Source organism: Aegilops tauschii, chromosome 2, assembly GCF_002575655.3.
Source record: "Aegilops tauschii subsp. strangulata cultivar AL8/78 chromosome 2, Aet v6.0, whole genome shotgun sequence".
Classification (NCBI taxonomy): domain Eukaryota; kingdom Viridiplantae; phylum Streptophyta; class Magnoliopsida; order Poales; family Poaceae; genus Aegilops; species Aegilops tauschii.
Window position 1 is genome coordinate 416,801,336 of NC_053036.3, and position 21,352 is coordinate 416,822,687.

Below are 21,352 nucleotides of genomic sequence, written 5' to 3' on the forward strand. Positions count from 1 at the left end.
GCTTCCTACTTTCTTATTAGTCATGTATCTTGGGGTGTCGAAATCAACATGTATTATTACTCTTATCCCAACATCAACTTCTTTTTTCTGTGGAACTTTTTTGTCTACGCATGTTTCTTTTTGTTTGGAAGCAGAAACCACTTCGATGTCTCTCAGTCTGATTGAACTTAATATCTTCTACTGCTAATCTTTGTTTGGGTTAATAGATTTTGCCTGAAGGAAATACCTGCATCTCAGAAATGATGTGTACCAAAGACTGGACGAATGGGCATACAAGGAGAAAACTAGATGAGTTTGAGACTAGCTGCCCTAAACTAATGGGAGAATGGGCATACAAGGAGAAAACTAGATGAGTTCGAGACTAGCCGCCCTAAACTAACGGGAGATAAAGCGAGCAATTTGGGATTAGCCGCCATAAACTATTGGCAGATCTCAGATCTCCATGATTTTTACTTTAAAAGATCTCAGATCTCCACACAGAATGAACGTGGATCAGAGGAACTTGATCAAGAGTTTTGACTTCCTCAAGTAGGAGCTGGCAGAGTGGAACTCAGCTCAGCATCTCCTTACTATACATAGGCGACTACATGCTCAATCAACAGTAGCCACACCTCCTCTGCTCTTTGAAACGCGCGAACCAGCAGGCTCATCTCATCTGCTGGTGGTAGTGCTGCCCCACAATGGCTAGAGCTGCACTGCTTCCTGTCGCGCTGCTGCTGTGCCTTGCGCTGGCCGGCAGCGCCAATGCTGAGCGGAAGCCGGTCGGTTTCTACGGGCTCAAGAACAAGAAAGGGGATTTCTCCATCAAGGTCACCAACTGGGGAGCCACCCTCGTCTCTGTCCTCGTCCCTGACTGCCAAGGTATGGTCATGGCTGGGTTTTTTCTTGCTTCCAAGTACCCATATGCATATGTTTGCAACTTTTTTGTTGTTGTTGTTCTTGTTGCTTAGGGGGTGTTACTTTTTTTTTTGTAGGAAACTTGGCTGATGTTATCCTCGGGTACGACACCCTTCGTGGATATGTTGTAAGATCACGAATTCCTCTGTTTTTAAGCTTTCGCCGTTTCAGCGCGGTAGATATACCTATGCATTGTTGAATGTTTTTTGTTGTTGTTGCACTGATTACCCCCGAAACATCGCACTTATGTTTATTATTGCTTGACATATAAACACGCACAGCTAAAAGGTAAAACAACGCAGAGGTAGAAACTGTAATAACGAGAAACTGTAACATGCGGTGCAGAACTCTGCTAGTACCAAATGCAAGGGTTCTTTAGTTATTTTTCATGATGAATCCATATAAACAAGCCTCTGTTCATTATGTTTTGTGCGATGTTTCCAATCAGAATGGCACCGGCTCATTCGGTGCCACGGTCGGGCGCGTGGTGAACAGAATCGCCAAATCCCGCTTCGTGCTCGACGGGAAAGCCTATCGTCTCTTCCGTAACGACGGCAATAACTCCATTCACGGTACTATGCTTCAGGCTTCATTTTATCTCCTTTATTATAATGGGAGTGACCATGCGCTAACCATCTTGTGGATGTCTGTGTGTTTAGGCGGGCACAGGGGGTTCGGCAAGGTCATTTGGACCGTGAAGGAGTACGTGCGCGACGGTGACACTCCGTACATCACCTTCTTCTACCACAGCTTCGACGGAGAGCAAGGTAAAACAGTCGGTGACATGGACGTGTGTGAGAGGCGGCCACATGTCCAAAGTTCTATACTATTTTCTTGCACGTCAGTTGATCTATCTTCATGACACCTCGGTGTAAAATACTACAGCTTATCCAAGATGTCAATCAAATTTGCAAATTGCAATAGCATATTCTCTGTTTAGAAAATTGTACTGTAGAGCTGACTTGCACTTGTTTCCGCGGACCACGTTTGGGGCACGCACGCACGCAGGATTCCCGGGCGACCTGGACGTGTACGTGACGTACCAGCTCTCCGGCCCGTACGAGCTCAGCATCCGCATGAACGCCACGGCCACGACCAAGGCGACGCCGGTGAACCTCGCGAACCACGCGTACTGGAACCTCGCCGGCCACGGCAGCGGCGACGTCCTCGAGCACGAGCTCCAGCTGCTCGCCTCGCGCTACACGCCGCTCGACGACACCAAGATCCCGACGGGCCAGGTGGTGCCCGTGGCCGGCACCATGTACGACTTCCGCACGCCGACGCCCGTGGGCGCGCACATGGAGATCGTCCCCGGTGGCGGCGGCGGCTACGACATCAACTTCGCCGTGGACGGGCAGCAGGACGCGATGCGGAAGGTCGCGTTCGTCCGGGACCCGGAGTCGGGGCGGGCGTTGGAGCTGTGGGCGAACCAGCCCGGGGTGCAGCTCTACACCTCCAACTGGGTCAGCAACGAGAAGGGCAAAGCCGGGGAGGTGTACGAGCAGTACGGCGCGCTGTGCCTGGAGACGCAGGCGTACCCCGACGCCGTCAACCACCCTGAGTTCCCGTCGTCCATCGTCAGGCCCGGCCAGGTGTACAAGCACGGCATGCTCTTCAAGTTCTCCAATTAGGTCATGTGCTATGCCTGATTGGCGCTGTATGGGTCGTTATCCTCTCTTGAGTATCCTCATTGCAATGAATCCAGTCTTTATCTTTTCTATACGGAAATGCTATATGACGACCAATATCCCTGGGAGAGGCCAACCCGAGCGATAGCGAACACGCTCTCTCCCGTCGGATTCGTTTACACGAATCTTGGCCCAGGATCCGAGCCACGTTGGGTTTTCAAATGAGTTCGCTATATAACACACCAAAGCCAGCAAACTATTTTCAAAATAATAGTCACCACACCAGAAATGCTACACCGACGGGCATATTACGGGCCATCAAAGGAACGTTTCAAACAATTAAACAGCCCCCCTCCCTTCCCCTTGATCCAATCAAGGATTGACAACTCAAAACTAACCCCGTAAAAGCGTGCAAGAGTCCGTCGATGTAGCATTACTGGCCACCACACTCAGCGTGACCCTCCACCTAGGACATCGGCATTGAATCCAACTCCAGCCTTTTTTCTCTTTTTTCATCACACGCCAATTTTTCTAGAAAAAAATTAACATGGTTGTTTATAAATTTTCAAACTATGTCACATGGCAATTTTATATTTTCCCTTTTTGTTTTTGTTTCACAAGTCAAGTTTGTTTTTGTGCATGAAATTTTATTATTAATGGATGGCATTTTTTATTATTAAGAGATGGTATTTTATTAGCCTAAAATCTAAAAAGTGCATACGCACTATTTGGACACATCGAGCGGCCGGCTCGCGGCCGCACGATCCGGCCATCACAACCTCTATCTGACAAGTTCCCAGCCCACCCCACCGACAGCCTCTCTCTGTCTTTCCCGTAGCACCCGCGTCTCTCTCTCACTCTCTCCACGGATCTGGATCAGAGGGGGCTCACCGGCCTCTCCCCTCAACGCCGACCACCAGGAGTCTCCCACTAACCGGCCACCACGCTCCACCGGCGGATCGGGGGAGGGGAGGACCACCCCCGCCTGGCTCTGCCCCGAGGTCGTCATCGCACCACCACCACGACGGTTGGCTTGGCCGCACCACCATCAGCCCACTCCACCATGGCGTCCTCTCCAACTGCCCCGCTCCTCCCTGCGCAACCAGATCCAGCCCCATCGCCGCCGTGCCCCGCCATCGTCGACGGGATGCGGCCGTCGTCTCCTTCGTCTGCCCGAGGTTGGTTGAGATTCCTTCCCCTCCGGCTCAGACTGAGCCCACTCCCCCCATCTGCTTGCTCTTTGACGATCTCCTCCACGTGCCTGGACACCGTGATGGCGGAGGTGGAGGATCCTCTGGTCAAGGTGGCGTTTGATGTCTGTGTCACGTGATGGCAGAGATGGAGCAGCCTCCGGTGGTGGTGGTGTCTGATGTGGTCTTTCCGGTCATGATCTGTTGCGGAGGTGCAGCAGTGTCAGGTCCCAGCGCCGGCAGCGATTCTGGCCTGATTCAGGCAGAAGGGTTCCGTGGGAGAGCATTGACACCTTCTCGTCTGAAATTCATTGACTGGACCATCATAGCTTAGCGATTCTGGGTGCCTGCATGTCAATACAGTGTAGTAGTATTTGCTAGTAGTCCTGGCACACAAGTCTAGTGTATATTTACATTTTTAATGTTAGTTTTCCTTTTTCTAATTGAGTGCTAGTCTGTTACTCAGTACACGACTGAAGCAAAATAGTCCAATTCTATGTGTGTTCCATCGTTCTTGCAGAAACTGAATGATTGGGTGGTGAAATAAGTGTTTTCTTCAGTCAGCTAACACTGTAACGTTTGTATGTTTTGATTTTTGGGCGGCGATTTGAGTTGGAATAGAAGGAGGGAAGTACATAAGAGTACCGAGAGGATAGTTCTAATGTTATTGCTCAACCCTCTCAAAATGTATTTGTGTGGTTTCTCTGTTTTCTAATAAGTTCCGTGCATATGAATAACCAGTTGGCTATTTTGTTGTCATAGTTGCACAGAAACGCAAATGTAGTTGGATCATGCATATACAAATCTCAATTGGCTAGCCAACTTATGAAGTTGCACAGTGAGGGCTAACCAGTTGCACAAACGATAGTATTCAGATGGATGCACTGTATAAACCATGTTCAAGCAGTATATGTGTTCATTTTTAGTTGCACACTCATGTGTGCTCTGTTGTCACAAGGGTATGCATTCATACATGAGTTTGCAAATCAAAGCAGTACATATCCTAGCTGGCTTAGTCACACTTATGCAGTTGTACAGGGAAGGGCTATATAGTTGCATGGTTGACAACTAGTTTAGTTTTGGTTTCAATGCCTAAATCATGACCATGCAGTGTGTATGCTGATTTTTTGGTTGCACACTCATGTGTGACCCGTTGGCCATACAGTGCATCAAGTTGCACACATTTTTGTTTTGTTTTGTAGGTGTGCTTTGAAAAATCAACATTACTTGCTTACCTCATGGCATTTTTTTGATATCAATTGTTTTTGCGCATTTTTTCTCTTTAATACATTTGGTTGCTTCGACTAATTTGTTTGTTCGCTTTTCTTTTCACAGACCAAAAATGATTGTAGAAGGATATGCGGCTCCTAGTGAAGGAGAGGTATGTTTGCTTTTTTCATCATTTTTCATTTATCCTTGTGGCAGTTTTGTTTTGCAATTATAATAACTATTTGGGGGGGGGGGGGGTCTTGACCATGTTATGTGTTTTGTTTGTTCTATGCAGGGGCCTGTAAACAATTCTTCTCGGTGGAACTCGAAACAGCCCCCCAAGTCGATGGGGAGGCGGAGGATGATGAGGTAAGTATCGTGCAAAGTTTTCGACTCGACAAGTCCTTCTCGGGTAGCGACTCTTGACGAGTCATGCCGTGCCGATCTAGTCGAGGTGTCTGAGTCGACTTCTAGTTACGACTCATCGACTAGTCGTGACTATTCGTTTGACTCAAAAACAGGGGTATCGAGCAAGCAGTGAGGGTGCATTTCCCTTTTTTGGACACACACAAAAGTTACTTTTTCCATGCATCCTTTAGGTTGGTGACCCATTCCTCTTCGTGAAACGGCGGAAACGGAAGGCGACCACGCAGGTTGGAGTTGTAGCTGGAGTTGGCACATCGTCTACAGCTGCTGCCGAGTTAACATAAAATGGCATTAGGATTTTTTCCTACACAAAGAAACCTGGGATATTATTTTTTACGCAGTTGCACAAGAACCAGCTAGGTGTTGGCATCCTGAAACTTTTATAGTTGTACAAAAATCAAGAGTTGGTATCCTCAAGTTTTCAAATAGTTGCACAACAGTATCACACGAGTTGGCATCCTCGACTTTCATAGTTGCACCAGAACCATTTGGGAGTTGGCAGTCTCAACTTTTTGAATAGTCACATAACAATATCACATGAGTTGGCATCCGCAACTATTTTAGTTGCATAAGGGAGTTGGCATCACCAATTTTTTAATAGTTGCGCAACAGTGCCACATGAGTTGGCATCTTCAACTTCTTTAGTTGCACAAGAACCATTCAGTAGTTGGCATCCTCATGTGTTCACATGCATATGATTTTCTAGGTTTGCAAATGCACTTGACTATAGTTGCACTACTTATTTGGAATTTTATCTATTTTCTTGTGTTTAGATAGGCTAAATTCATCATGTTCCTCAGTTCAAAATTCATTACATAGCTGCGTAAACACGCAACATGATTTGCATGCAGGAGTACTTGCAGTTGCACAAAATAGATGATGTAGTTGCACAACAGCCAACATAAAGTTTATTTTTGAAATTCTGCATACAGATTTTTAGCTAAACCAAAATGAATCTGAAATTATCTGAGTTGACATCTTTTACTTTTATATGAGTTGAAGATGCCAACTGATGAAATTCAAACCCCATAAGTGGATGGATATGGGAGTGTTGTCGGTTGCACACTTTTACTCGTTAAGTTGCACAAATGCAAGCTAGCGTTGGTTCATTTTTTTCTCAAGCTTCTTTTTTTGCATCATGTGCAGGTTTTACAGGCTATGGGGGTGCATGAACTGATGTAGATTTTTGCACACAATTCTAAGCTACAAAGTCACATATACTACTGTGTGGAAAGATCAAAGGAAAAAAATACATATACTTCTTGTCTAGTTGGTAGTTATATTTTCATTGTACCTACAATATGCTTTTTTCTTTTCTTTTTTTGCTACAGTGACACTGGTTCTTCTGCATTATGTGTGAAATAAGACTCTATATGTGCTATCTTATATATATTTGCATATTTTCTGTGTTTTGTTGCACACATTGATGCAAAAGTTGACTTGTCTTATGATCTAGTTGCACAATAATTAGTTAAAATTGCACAGGTACCGGATCTCCCCATTTTTTATCCTTGTTTGTGTTGTCTTTTAAGTATGGAGAAGCTATTTTTCAAAGAGAAATTTGGTGTGGGGGTGAAAGGGAAAGTCAAGGAGTGAGGATCTGGACATGGGGAGAGAAGGATCAACCTCTTTTTTCACCCTTGTTGGTGCTGCCTGGTACTTTCTAATATGTCCTCCCTCTTTCTTCTTTTTTTCGCAGCAAATTGTTCCATAGCATTGTTATTTCACCTTGATTCATCTGCCATGGCAGCTCTGGCGATGGAGATCCAGAGCTGGGAACCCCTTGTTTCGTGGAGAAGAAGCTAGGTGGGGGCAGGTAGGGGCATGGGGAGAAGGTTGGTGGCCAAGAGGGCGTGAGAGCTTCGAGTGCTTCAGGAGGGGAGGGAAGGGCATGTGATGGCCTGGGGACCGCGTCCTGTGTGTAGTTTGTTGGGTTGGCGTGGGTCTGTAGCTGGATTTCCTTTTCTGAGGTCAGGGGGACCGAATCTTTCCTTTTCTGGTGGTGGCCGCTCGGGAACGCTAGGGAGCAGCTGGCCGCTCCCTAGACGCGTCCATTAGTAAGAGAGGACCTTTTTATTAAGAGATGACATTTTTATTATTAAGAGATGTCATTTTTTATTATTTAAGAGATGACATTTATTATCATGGCATTTTTTCCTCTTTGTTGACATGGCAACTCAAATTATAGAACCACAACGAGTTTTTTTTAAACTGCCATGCATGATTTACATATGATGGCATTTATCTTTTTTGTACATACGATGGCCCAGTAAAGAGGCCCGCGGGCTGTGGGGTTCGCTGTGAGGGTTTTATCCCAGCGAACGAAATCGTTCGCTTTCGCTTGTTATTCGAGTGTCCTCGAGAACGAATTGACAGCTGGGAGCTCCCCCGGCAACCGTTCTCCAACTATTGGGGTCCTTTCTATAAAGAAAATGCCATTAACGTCTTCTAAAATGCAAGGTGCTTAGAGAAATAACGGTTTTGCTAAATCCCAGCTGACGGAGGTTTAGCAATATCTCAGCCAGGTCCATGACACTTGGATTTAGGCACATCAGGATTCGTGCACGTGGGCAGATTTGTGTGCTCTTTGCCATAGAGCCGCCCACCTTGGATGGGTGTGACGGGATGCCGCCTGAGCTATATCTCGCTTATAGTGAGACGGAAGGAGCTCTTGCTTAAGCATCGACACTAACGGGCCGGCCCATTAGCGCACACTTAATAGAAAATAGAGAAGAAAAAGGGAGAAGTCAGGGATCAAACCGAGGTCTCCTTGGTGTTGCATTGCGTTGCAAGGCACTGAGTCGGTGTTGGGTTCATGGTTAAACAGTAGGGCGCGATCAACTTAGATGACTTGATAGTTGAGGGTTGTATATTACACCCATCCAGGAGTTGGGTTGATATATGCACTTCTCTCTTTAATATTATCCTTGAATATAGGTTGGAAAGTACATGACTTTAATGGTCCCAAGTCTATATAGATATAAGACACATACCAATAGGCTAGCAACCTATGAGATGGTGACCATGTTTTATAGGTAATGGATATATAGATATCAATCAAATGATATTGACTTATGTTGGTAGAACACCGTGTCGAATAGACCCATTTTGAGGTGCACCGAGAAGCGTCATCAGTTAGTTTGAGGTAAAATGTATATGTCATGTCCTAGACTTGAGACTGTCATATGTTCTCGCAATGTGATACAGCCGCTTTGTAAGGGATATCAAACTCTACACCATAGTTGGGTAGTCATGTCTCTGGACTTAGAGTGATCCCATTCAGAATTACACGGCCATGCGCCTAAGGGTAAATATTAACCTAATTCAGGAATATGTATCATGAGTTTGAGCAGCCCGACAAGACTGGCTGACTTATACTCATCTCGAGATTGACAATGTATATCATGTAGCCAAATGGATGTTGCATATGACACATTACATAGTTAGGGTTGGCAAGCATCTTTCCCAAGTGGGTATATTTACTCACCGACAGAGTGAGACCTAACAAAATTGGTTTCTTGTCATCTTGAAAGTTTTTTTTTGCTTCTATTTTATTCGGATGCATGGGCAGACAATGAAAAGAACTTAAATGAGTAAAACTCGACACTAGTGGGAGATTAACAATCTTGCAACTGGGAAATAGCAACGATAAACTTCTGCTAGATCTCAGATCCCAAGAAGGAAATAATTTGGATCGGAGAAACTTTGAATGGAGAGTTTTGACTTTCCTCATGTACGACCTCGAGAGGAACCTAACCTAATGGAAGTCGTCGTCAACCTATCATACATATGCGATTGCATGCTCGATAGTAGCCATACAATACCTTCTCTCTGCTTTTAGCAACGTGCTGCAACAATGGTGGTCAGAGCTGCACTGCTTCCTGTCACCTTGCTGCTGTGCCTTGCACTGGCCGGCAGCGCCGGCGCCGGAAGGACGGCGGATGGCTTCTACGAGCTCAAGAACAAGAAGGGGGATTTCTCCATCAAGGTCACCAACTGGGGAGCTACCCTCGTCTCTGTCCTTGTTCCTGATTGTAAAGGTAAGGCCGCTTGCTTCTTGCTTTCTTTCAAGAACCCATATGCATTCTTGCATCTTGTTTCTCAAAGGGTGAAACATTTTTGCCAGGGGACCTAACTGATGTTGTACTTGGGTACGACACCGTTGCTGCATACGCTGTAAGATCACAAATCCCTCTGTTTTCACTGCTTCGGAGTGGTAGATAAATATGCATGATCAGTGCGTCTCTGTTCAATTCAAAAACCTTTTTGTACGCGTGCATGTCTCATCAGAAAGGCGCTGCTGCTGGATCGACGATTGGGCGCGTAGCAAACAGAATCGCCAACGCCCGCTTCGTGCTCGACGGCAGAACCTATCGTCTCCTCCGTAACGACGGCAACAACACGATTCATGGCATGCTTCAGACTTCATTTTAATTTATTTTTCACCGAAACCCTATGCATGGACTCACGACGCGCTTGTACTCATTTAATCATCTTGTTGCTCTTTATTTAGGCGGCCCCAGGGGCTTCAACAAGGTCATCTGGACGGTGAAGGAGTATGTGCACGACGGCGACTCCCCGTACATCACCTTCTACTACCGCAGCTTCGACGGAGAGCAAGGTAACACTAAAACTAATACTATTACACATGTCAAAACTTTATAGTTTAATAGCTCCTCGCGCTTTGATTAATCTTCATTATACCATGGTATAATATATTGGTTAACAGAAAGATCTGACGTGCACTTGTTTTCGCGGATCATGCCTGGGGCATGCAGGGTTCCCGGGGTACCTGGACGTGTATGTGACGTACCAGCTCTCCGACCCGTACGACCTGAGCATCCACATGAACGCGACGGCGACGAGCAAGGCGACGCCGGTGAACCTGGTGAACCACGCGTACTGGAACCTCGCTGGCCACGGCAGCGGCGACGTCCTGGAGCACGAGCTCCAGATGTTCGCCTCACGCTACACGCCCGTCGACGGGTACATGATCCCGACGGGCCAGGTCGCGCCGGTGGCCGGCACAAAGTACGATTTCCTCACGCCGACGCCCGTGGGCGCCAACATGGAGATCGTCCCGGGCGGTGGCGGCGGCTACGACATCAACTTCGCCGTGGACGGGCAGCAGAACGCGATGCGGCCGGTGGCGCGCGTCCAGGACCCGGACTCCGGGCGGGCGTTGGAGCTGTGGGCGAACCAGCCCGGGGTGCAGCTCTACACCGCTAACTGGCTCAGCAACGACAAGGGGAAAGGAGGGAAGGTGTACGGGCAGTACGGCGCGCTGTGCTTGGAGACGCAGGCGTACCCCGACGCCGTCAACCACCCCGATTTCCCGTCGTCGATCGTCAGGCCCGGCGAGGTGTACAAGCATGATATGGTCTTCAAGTTTTCCCACTAGGCTAGCTAAGATGCATGCTTCACTTAATTGATCTGTCCTATCTTTTCTTTTCTTTAGCGCAAAATGAGCGGTCTTTTATTCCACGGGATGAACCATCTTTTCTTATAGTCTGTACCACTTCTTTCTTTACAAAACGGACGCATACGATTTGCCTCATCCATTAAATAAGGGATTTATAAGTGTTTTTACAAAGTAAGAGAATACTACAAGGTCGTTACTCTCTAATCTGGCATTGCCCAGATGCTTCGTACCGGCGATGACCCAAAGTTTAGCCTTATGTTTTTTATGTTGGAGAGAAGAATGGACGGTAGAGTAGACTGGTGACACAAGACCGTAGCATTTATTTTACACCAAATGGTCTGATAAGTGAGTATGGTGAGGGGAGCCTACGTTTTCCGTATTGTCCTATTTGTCTCGGACATGTTGATCCATCAATTCTTGATAGAACACTTTCTATTCCACAGTGAAATCTCGTTGTTGTCGAGGTGGACCCAAACTTTGATCATGCCCCATAGTCTCACGGCGAACCGATATTTGAAGAAGATATGTCCTGGAGACTCCTCAGCTTACATAGAGGACAAAACCCGTAATTTGGCCACCCACATTTCTCCAAATCTATACGCGGTCCAAATCCAGTTTTGTATTGCTAACAATGCAAAAAAAAAAAAACTTTCGAGGTGCCCAAGCCTTTCATACCGCGGAGCTCATGGGTGAGCGAGTAGCCCCCAGCCCTCGCCATATGCTTCCAAGTGATAATGGCACACGTACGCCCAAAGGGTGACAATTTTCCATATATGGTCCATCATCCAGTGGATAGGAAGATTTATCTTGGCAAGCCACGCGTCCTTGTGCATGGCTTTCCTTAGCTTTCATTTTTTTCCCTAGAAGAGACCTCGAAGACTATCAGAGCAATGTCAATTGTTTTCTCTCCGATGACCCAAGGTGAATACCAAAAAAGGTTCCATTTCTAATGGTAATGTAAATGGAGGCATAGAAGAGGCCACAGTCTGTTGCATCGCAAGGATTTTCCAACCCAGCCCACATCTCGGTTGGCTCTTTTCATTCAGACCAAAGCCATCTTATTCTCAGAGCCCTCGCAAACTTAACGAGGTCTAGGATACCCAAACCTCCAAGGTCAGTTGGACCGCAATGATATTCCAATTAACATTGCTCTTTGCTCGTGTAGCTTTTTTCGTACCCAGCCATAGGAAAGCTCTCTCAATTTTGTTGATGTTATGTAAAGTTCTCGGAGGGGGTTTAAGGGCAGTGTTGTGGTATACCGCTTGCGAGGTGAGCACCGACTTAACAAGTATTGCCCGAACCAGCGGCGGTGATATTTTTCCCATCCCAAGGAACATGTCTTGCTGTAACTTTATATTCAAGGAATGGGAAATTAACTCTCCGAGGTTACCAAACCAAAAGAGTGGGATGCCCAACTATTTGACGCGGAAGGAAGTTCGGGTGGCCGACAAACTAGAAAGGATTGAGTCCATGTTGAGGTGTCCATAGTCCATACCATTGAGATCACCGAACTCTTTTGGAAATTAGTGCAAACCCATGCATTATCACTAAAGCAAGTAAACACCCGTTACTGACATTGGCTTTGTCCGTAACACGTGCGGGCTTGGCCTACCTATAGGCCCTAGCCGAGCCTTATATCGTTGCGGGCCTACCTGGTGGAAAATAACCTCATCAGGTAGATCCAACAAATTTTGACTATCAAACCATGTCAATCCAACAATCTATATTGCTTCAGTGGCAAGCACTCAAAATGTTTAGCATGCAATTAATATTTTGTAAATTCCGAACGATCTTGATGCCGCTCGATCAGGATCCCATGCCGCGGAATAATTGCCACTTTAATGAGATCCGATTTTATGAAAACAGACACATCACGGAATAATTATCTCTTTAATGACTTTCTGATCGCGTGGCCGTGGAATTGTTGGTGCTTTAATGGGATTCGATTTTACGGCAGATTTTTCATGATTAATGCAGCATTAATGGGATCCGATTTTGTAGGAAATTTTTCTATGATGCAAGGCCTCAAGATAAATAGCCAAAAATTGTTGTGGTAGCCAAGAATTGAACCCAAAACCACATGTGCCAATCAAACAACAACAACAAACTAGGCTAGATCAATTTGTTGGTTTCTCACAAGATACACACTACTTATACCTTCTTAATACGAGTTTCTAAAAGAAACTAAATCAACAGTCTTATCAGTCCCAATTACTTTAAGTTGTGCATCTAAGTTCGGTCATTTTCTTGCACGTTCCATACCACTTCACATAGTTCAAAAAAGTTTTTCAAACATTTTCTGATAAGTTATGTGTAAATAGCATGGTAATTTATGCGTCATGGATCTGATAACTTATGTACATACATCATGATAACTTTGACCTAGGAAAAAAGTTTGTTGAAACATACCCGATAACTTTGGTGTAAATTGCATGATAATTTACGTACCACGGACCTAGTAAATTACATACGAACACCGTGATAACTTTGACCCTGAAGTATTTTTTGTTAAAACATAGGTATACGTAAACGACGAACTTTCCATTTTTTAAGTCATATGTACATGATTTTTCACACGATATTTTTTCACTGAAACATATCCCCGGTAATTTTTATGATAACATAGGCTTCTGGACTTGATAACTTAGGTTCAAACACCATGATAACTTTGTCCCGTGGACAAAAGTTGTTGAAAAGATACCATCGATATCTTCTTTCACTACAACACGAACCCCCCTTCAACAACGCATCAATGCGTTGTCGTATCTTCATATATGCGTTGCGATGGTCTACACCAACGGATTAATATGCGTTGTCGTTGATGCCGTTGGAAGGATCTACAACAACATATATGCATGCGTTGGTAAACGGCATGTAGAAGCGTTGTTACGTAGCAACATATAGACCTAGAGCCCAACAACATTTCATATGCGTTGGTGGCGACTCTAGATCATTGCAACAACTAGAAGCTTCGCTAAATAGCCTAACCAATTAATTATTTTTTATATATTGTGATCCATAATTATTAGGTACTGGCGATAGTGCATAGGAGAAGCAATATAATAAACAGAAAGATCTCATATATTAAATCAAGCATTTTGCATTACAAAGAACATTGTCCAAAGATTACAAGAGATGAAACTATCTAGTAATAGCCCGATTCTTGACCTTGCAATCAACTATAATGTTTGAAACATTGATCCTAAGAATGACATTCTAACTATCTTGTAGTAGCTCCATTCTTAACCTTGCAATCAACATGTGAGCCATGCATCGTCAATTTATCTTGGTCATCTACAAAAATATGAGATTAGTTAGTTATATTAAGGAAATCAGGTTAATAGAGAAGTAAAATGTAAAGGAGCACCATACAAATGTGATTTACCAAAAAGTAAGATTTATATACAGATCTGGTTAATAATCTGAATATAAGAACATCTTCGAAATGAAATTTATTAAACAACATTACCGATTATGCAGCCTGTATCGAGTACAATTTGTTTTGCATCTTACATCAGCTTGAAACTAACATGAACTATCATTATCTATGTTTAGCTTCCAGTCTATTAAAAAGGATCGAAATGTAGAAATGGAAATTAACTGCAGATATTTGCAATGTCAGTACGATCACCCAACAAAGAAATAACAATAATACACACATTCGATAAGGTCATCGCCGTGCTATGAAGTACAAGCACAGAGACTTTGAGTCTTCTTCCTTTGTAAACTGATGATATTCTGTTTCAATTAATTGCAAGGCACATGTTCTGAATATCTATGACTCCTTCATATAAGAAAGTGCATATCAAAACACCGGTTCACGCTTACTTTGTTAACTAACGACATTTTACTACTGATGCTTGGGATGATTCATTAGTCATGCTTGCTATGGTGTACCCAGTGCCAACAACTTGAAAATCTTAAAATAATCTACATCATGCAAGACTTCGTAATTACCTAGGAATTACAAAGGCACACATTATAATATCTCGATCCATGTAAAAAAATCTCAGAGCCTGCAGAATCAACGACACGAAAAAAAGCATCATCAGATTTTGGACAGTGGGAGTTATCCACTCATTCATAAAAACAAGACATGCATAATGAACTAAGAAACAGAAAGGGGAAAGAGCGCTATGAACTATCTAATCCACTTCTGCTTGTCATGCTATCTAATCCACTTCTGCTCGTCATCACACCTACTCTTAGCCCCTGACTCGACCCGGAAGGAATCCACGATCTAATAAATATAGACAAGAGCATGTTCTAATCAGTATACAAGAGAGAACGTCAGAGAATAATTCATTACTAGCTGGGAAACATGAACCTGCCAGACTGAGCCTACAATAGGAACTCTGGTTTCCATATGATCTTGCACCACCACACCGAGCAGAGATCAGGCCTCAAACTACAAGCGGAGATTCCATGGAAATCAGTTGGATCCATGGACCTGACAGCAACAAAATTAACACCTAATGCTTAACAAGAAATAGCTATTGAGAAAAAAAAGATGCAATATTCTACCTGAATTAACACATACAGACAAGTGATGAATCAAACATTCTTTCTGAACAAGGGGATGCAAACATTCTTCCGGAATTAACTAGATGGAGATTGTACTATATTCCTAGAAGAATTGCAGTAAAATGATAAGAGAGATGGCGTATACATATTTTTGGGTTTTTCTTCTTTTACATATACTAGGAAATATACCATGTACATTGCAATGGCAGAAAAATAACCCTCCGACCACCCATTTTAGTCCCTAAATGTAACATCCCAGATTTCTTCCTTGTTCCAACCATATTATTCGGGTATTCAGGTGCTTAGAGTATTACGACTCAGATCAGCCTCTACAGGAGGAGCTCAGCTCAAAATCAGTTCAGTGCTAAATCTGGTACTAGGTGCATGAGATTACACTTGAGCATGAAGTCCTGTTTGAACTTGTGTGCCCAGATTTACTTTGGAAGCTAGCCCGCTACTAGGCGCACGGGATTATACTTGAGCACCAAGTCTTGTTTGAACTTGTGTGGCGGACTGGCTCAACCAATCATGAAAAATAAACATAACTCTTGTTATAGTATTTGTGAGGAAGGATTGATTATGATTGTTTTTGCTAGTACGTAGCTGCACTGGTTTTAGAATCCGACTAGTTTTTGCTGTTGGTCTGAACTGAACTAGAGCTGCTGCTGAAATAATTAGCACTTTGGATAGGAGCGTATGGTGCAGTACAACTTTTATTGTTGAATCTGTATTTCTACTAATAGCAAGGAAGAAGCTTGGTTAGCATTGGAATATGACTGTTGTAAAATAAATTCATATGTACCCAGCCACTAACTATTACCGACATTAGTAACTCTCTTTGTTGGCAGCAAAACATATATGTTACTTGCATGTTCCGGACATAAGAAAAGGGTTGTTGGCCACAGAGACATGTACATGCATCACTTGGAAGATCAATTGTCATGCTTAGGTCTTAGTTTATAGTTTTTTTTTGACATGGTCTTTGTATATAGTTACATACCTTATGTACAGGCATTAGCCCTTCAAGTACAAGCCCGCCAAAAAAAGGTTGTTAAACTTGTATTTCTACATTGGTTTTGTCTCAAACATAACTAGTTATTTTGTGGCCTATAGAGTACTATTATGTATAATGTCAGACAACTTTCATGTTCCAAGTTCAGCTGGGGGCATCATGACACACTCTCTTAACTAAAATGGAACCCCAGAACAAATCAAGGTTGAATGTAAGTGCAGAACCATCATGTAGTAACAAGTCAGAATTGGTTACCCCTGCTCTAGCTTGGAGATAGAGGGGTGGAGGATCAATATCCTTTTGGTTGATAACCACGAAATTATTGTCACTTCCTGAGTAAAACCTGAATGCTTCAGAAACATGGGAGCACAATACTTGCCGAGAGAGAGAGAGAGAGAGAGAGAGAGAGCATGGGTGCACGCTAAGCAAAATACCATATTTCTCAATTCAGTGATCTTCTTGACACATTCATCAACTTGTTATCTCTCTGTAGAAACCATCTTTTCTCTTCGTTCAATGTTTGAGCAGAAGATCCTGCATTTATTTCACTGAGAAACTTAAGTATCTGTTAAATGGTTCACTTCAGTTATGTGACTAAAATAGGAAATCTTAGTAGGTTTGAAATTAGCTTGTGCTGCTGCGTGGGCAGGGACAAGTTTGAGTAAGGATGTGATCCATCGATGTTGTAGCTTGTAAGATGCCGCCGGCAAGGAAATACAAGGATGGGTGGAGTCAGCAGTGAATATTACTGTATCTTTTAGTGATACTAATACAGAATTGCAGATGCACGAGAGACAGAATAAGACCTGCTGTAGTCGATGAGGATGGGTGCGTCGTGCTTGCGTGGTCCCTAGCTATGCGTCAGAACAACAGCGACATCTGCATCTGCAGCCGAGCAGAGGAACGGCCGCGGCGACGCCTTCGCGAACGCGAGGAGGATGGGCGGTGACGCCGTGTGTGTCCACAACGCGCGGGGAAAGTGGCGAGGGAGGAGGGGTTGGCGGAGGTTCCTCAAAGAACCGACGGCGAGGGGACGGCGGCCGTGGTGGGAACCCTGGCTGCCTGTTGTGTCTCGAATTTTTGTTGGCCTTTGGTGTGTCTCGCTTAGGATAAAGGAAGAAGAGGGGAACGACTCGTGCGCGAGAGGTTAGCGTCAAAAGAGACGGAAGTGGGTACGGAGTGGTTAGTGCTAAGTGGGGATGGTGGGATGTTTAGCCAAACAACACATTCTGTTATTTCGTTGCTGGACATACGTTGCTAAAAGGGGGTTTTTGTTGTAGTGTTTGTAAATAGCATGATAATATACACCCCGGACTTGATAATTTATGTATAAACACCACGGTAACTCTGACCCATGGAAAAAGGTTGTTAAAAACATATTTCGGTAACATCTGTGTAAATAACATGGTAATATAGGCTTCCAGACCTGATAACTTAGGTACAAACAGTACGATAATTTTGACCCTTGATTTTGTTGTTGAAAACATACTCTGATAATTTTTTGTGTAAATAACATGATAGTATAGGCTTCCGGTCCTGATAACTTAGGTACAAATACTACGACAATTTTGACCCATGAATATGTTTTGTTGAAAACATACCACTAATAACTTCTCGTGTAAATAACATGATAGCATATGCTCCCGGACATGATAACTTGGGTACAAACACCATGATAACTTTGACTCATATAAAAAAGTTGTTTGGAAACATACTCCGGTAACATCTGTATAGATAACATGGTAATATATGATCCCGGACCTGATAACTTAGGTACAAACACCACGATAACTTTGACTAGTGAAAAAAAGTTGTTGAAAACATACTCTGATAACTCTTTTGTGTAAATAGCGTGATAATTTGGCTCTCGGTTCTGATAATATAGGTACAAACACCATGATAACTTTGACCCATGAAAAAAGTTATTGAAAACATACTCTAGTAGGCTATGTGTAAATAATATGGTAATATACGCATAGCAGAGCTGATAACTTATTTATACAGATGTTGAAAGATACGTCGGTAATTTTTGTATAAATAAAATGATAGTTTTTGAATGACAAACGAGATAACTTACGTTGAAAAATCATGGTATCTTAGACATTAACATTTTAACAACCTGATATTTTAGCATGATTAGCCTGGTAAATTTGGTGCGAATTACCTGATAAATCTAGCACGATTAGCCTGGTACATCTAGCATGAGCAGTCTTGCTTCAGTTAACTCAAACATAGTTATATGTATACAAATTAGATTTCAAACGGTAAATATGCATATAGGATTCATTAGTCTAGTTGGCTATCAGAGATAGCTTTGAAAGAGGAGGTCTTACGTTCAATTCCTGCTTTTTACGCATGTTTTTTTCCAATGGAGAAGAAACTAGAGGAGAAAAAAAAAACAGAAAACGTGCGCCGGTGGTTTAGCGATCACGAAGGATTAGTGATCTAGGCGGGGACGAGAGAAAAAAAAAACAGAAAATGTACGTTGATAAGCGCCGGCGCACCGACCCAAAGTTTCGGCCGGTCACGTCCCAGTCGCCCGATACGCGCACCCCATACCGCACGATTCACCCCTCGTGTGCGTCTTTTTTCTACTTCCTCGCGTTAGTATCTCTGAAACATGTGCTGCTCGTCGCCCCTCCCCCACCCCTTCCCGGCCTGACGCTCCGTGGCGCCGCTCGCCAGCTCACCGTCGGCGCTCGTCGGCTTCGCAGGTGCAGCTCGCCAGGGCCGCTCATCGGCTGGATGGTTGCATAAAAACGAAAGCTTAAGGGAGGTTCCAGCTCTGCTTTAGCCGCTTCCAGCAAAATCAAATGTTGATTGAAGCAAAAAACACAAGTAGAACAAAAATCACCATGGACGCAAAATACAGCAAAAATCACCTTGGGCATCGCCGTCGCCGCTCAGCACTATCTTAGAGCATCTCCAGCCGCGCCCCTAACAGGCCCCCCAGGCCACTTTTTCGGCACCGGCGCAAAAAAAAACGCCCCTGTCGCGCCTCAGGACGACGAAAAGCGCCGGTTCGGCCCTTTTTTCCGCCCGGCGACCGCAGGCCGAACCCGGCGCACTGGGGGGCGATCGGGGGCTCCGGCGCAAGGGAAAAGCGCGGCTGGCCCACACCCTCAGGTGAAAAGTCAAGATTTTCTTCCCCGACTCGCCTTCCAGCCCCCGCGCCCTCGGCCGCCACTAGCTATATCCCGGCGCCGGCCGCCGCCTTTCACCGCTAGATAGCCATTCCCCGCCGAAAAAATAGCAGAGGTTCGCCGAGGCAGCCCCTCCACCAGGAGGCAAGAACGCCTGGTTTGTGAAGATTCAGGAGGCTTGCAGGAAGGATGTCGAGCGGGCATTTGGTGTGCTCCAATCTCGATTTGCTGTTGTCCGGTACCCCGCTCAGACCTGGTCCAAAGATCAAATGTGGGAGATTATGACTTGTTGTGTCATCTTGCACAACATGATCATCGAGAGCGAGCAAGAAGACCCAGTGTTTGACACTGAACCATACTACAGGTAGGGTCCTCTAGCCGAAGTTGATCACCAGCTACCGGCAACCTGGACTGCCTATCTCAGTATGCGTCAGGAGATTCGAGACCCACAGGTGCATCATCAACTGCAGAAAGATCTGATTGAGCACCTATGGAGGCTCAAGGGGGACGCCGGGCGCGACGTGTGATGAAATATGAGTTTTTATTTGTTAAACTATATAATTTGTATTGAACTATTTGTTGTTGTACTATTTTGTTGAAGTATTTGATTTTTTTGTGATGAAATATGTGATAAGAAAAAATTGTGTTGATAATTGAACGCCGAGACACGGCGAACCACGTCGAATATGAGCCTATTCTCGCCCATATGGGCCCTTTATTCGCCGAAATGGGGCTGAAAAGTGGGCCAATTTCGGCGCCGGGGGGCGACGACTGGGCGCAAAACCGCCCCCAGCGCCGATTGTATCGCCGGCTCGCCCCCAGGGGGCGATTTTTATGCGTCCTGGGGGGCCAACGGCTGGAGATGCTCTTACCTCCGAGTTGAAGCAAACCTCTTGGCGGGTTCCAGCAAAATCGATTGCTGGTTCCAGCAAAAAAATCAATGCAGCAAAAATTTATTGTAGCCACTGGCGTCGCCGCCCAGCACCATCCGTTGAATGAAGCAAAATTTCACGCCGCAGCTAAAGCAAATGCTAGTTCCAGCAAAAAAATTGATGTGGCAAAAAAATCTCGCAGCCACCGGTGTCGCCGCCCAGCACCATCTGTTTTGAGGAAGCAAAATCGCTGGCCGGTTCCAGCAAAAACAAGTGCTGGTTCCAGCAAAAAATTCAATGCAGCAAAAAAATCGCTGACCCGGTTCCAGCTCGTCTCAGTGGTTCCAGCTTTTGTGCAGATGCTTCCAGCAAATCTTGAACATGGTTGCAGCTGTGCCGTCGCCCGGTTCTAGCAAATCTATGCCCTGCTCGGCTTGGAGCTTGAACCATGGTGGGGAGGCCGTCGCGCACGAGGGCATCGTCGCCGGCGAAATCGTCGCAGCCGTTGGTCTCGTCCAACCTCTGCAGCCTGGTGGGTTGCTGTAGCAGAAAAGCACATGAGCAGCAGCAAAAAGAAGTGGTGGCGCACGAGGTGGAACCAAATCGCGATTTGCGGCAAACGCCCGGCGGCCATGTTGCTTCCGGGCTCCGGCCGGTAGGGGGAAGAGGGCCGCTCGCCGGCATTCGTGAGGAGAGAGTATTTTGGGAGGTGGAATTGGGGGAAAACGATGGGCGTGAGGGGATAAGGTTGTTGTGTGTCGGTGGGCTGGGCCCCGCATAGGATGACATGACGCTACTAGCGGCGATGGATCCACATGAATCCTACTACGCACGAGCGACCGGCGCGTCGCTTCGGCCGGCTTGCCGATTGCAAACATTTACCATTAGCGATCGAGCAAATGGGCTTAGCGATGGTGGGAAAGATTGTTCGGATCTATATCTATAAACCGAACATCTGACATTTTCACAGTCCATTAATATTATACCAAATATCAATTCTATAGTATCCACGTAATTAACTTTTAATTA

At 45.0% G+C, this 21,352-nt stretch overlaps 2 protein-coding genes and 1 long non-coding RNA gene across 11 annotated transcripts; 2 read left to right on the forward strand and 1 right to left on the reverse strand.

Annotated features, from left to right (window-relative positions):
* The first annotated feature begins 50 nt into the window (after nucleotides 1-50).
* On the forward strand, nucleotides 51-2,642 carry LOC109731783 (uncharacterized). The gene is made up of 5 exons (XM_020290955.3): nucleotides 51-861; nucleotides 975-1,024; nucleotides 1,346-1,469; nucleotides 1,557-1,664; nucleotides 1,906-2,642. The coding sequence occupies exons 1-5, from the start codon at nucleotides 681-683 to the stop codon at nucleotides 2,526-2,528; spliced, it is 1,086 nt and encodes a 361-aa protein (XP_020146544.1). The 5' UTR covers nucleotides 51-680; the 3' UTR covers nucleotides 2,529-2,642.
* A 6,491-nt stretch (nucleotides 2,643-9,133) lies between these two features.
* Nucleotides 9,134-11,412, forward strand: LOC123493445 (uncharacterized). The gene is made up of 5 exons (XM_045233109.2): nucleotides 9,134-9,390; nucleotides 9,477-9,526; nucleotides 9,641-9,761; nucleotides 9,864-9,971; nucleotides 10,129-11,412. The coding sequence occupies exons 1-5, from the start codon at nucleotides 9,207-9,209 to the stop codon at nucleotides 10,749-10,751; spliced, it is 1,086 nt and encodes a 361-aa protein (XP_045089044.1). The 5' UTR covers nucleotides 9,134-9,206; the 3' UTR covers nucleotides 10,752-11,412.
* A 2,420-nt stretch (nucleotides 11,413-13,832) lies between these two features.
* On the reverse strand, nucleotides 13,833-21,204 carry LOC109731784 (uncharacterized). 9 transcript variants are annotated; one of them, XR_006670305.2, is made up of 7 exons: nucleotides 20,643-21,203; nucleotides 17,115-19,704; nucleotides 16,743-16,997; nucleotides 16,564-16,640; nucleotides 15,100-15,180; nucleotides 14,730-15,012; nucleotides 13,833-14,066 (listed from the first exon to the last, which is right to left on the reverse strand). It is a non-coding gene; the product is annotated as an uncharacterized lncRNA (long non-coding RNA). The 9 variants fall into 9 exon arrangements; XR_012202916.1 differs by having other exon boundaries at nucleotides 15,100-15,222; nucleotides 16,743-16,842; nucleotides 20,643-21,202; XR_006670303.2 differs by having other exon boundaries at nucleotides 16,743-16,842; nucleotides 20,643-21,201.
* Between the last annotated feature and the right edge of the window lie 148 nt (nucleotides 21,205-21,352).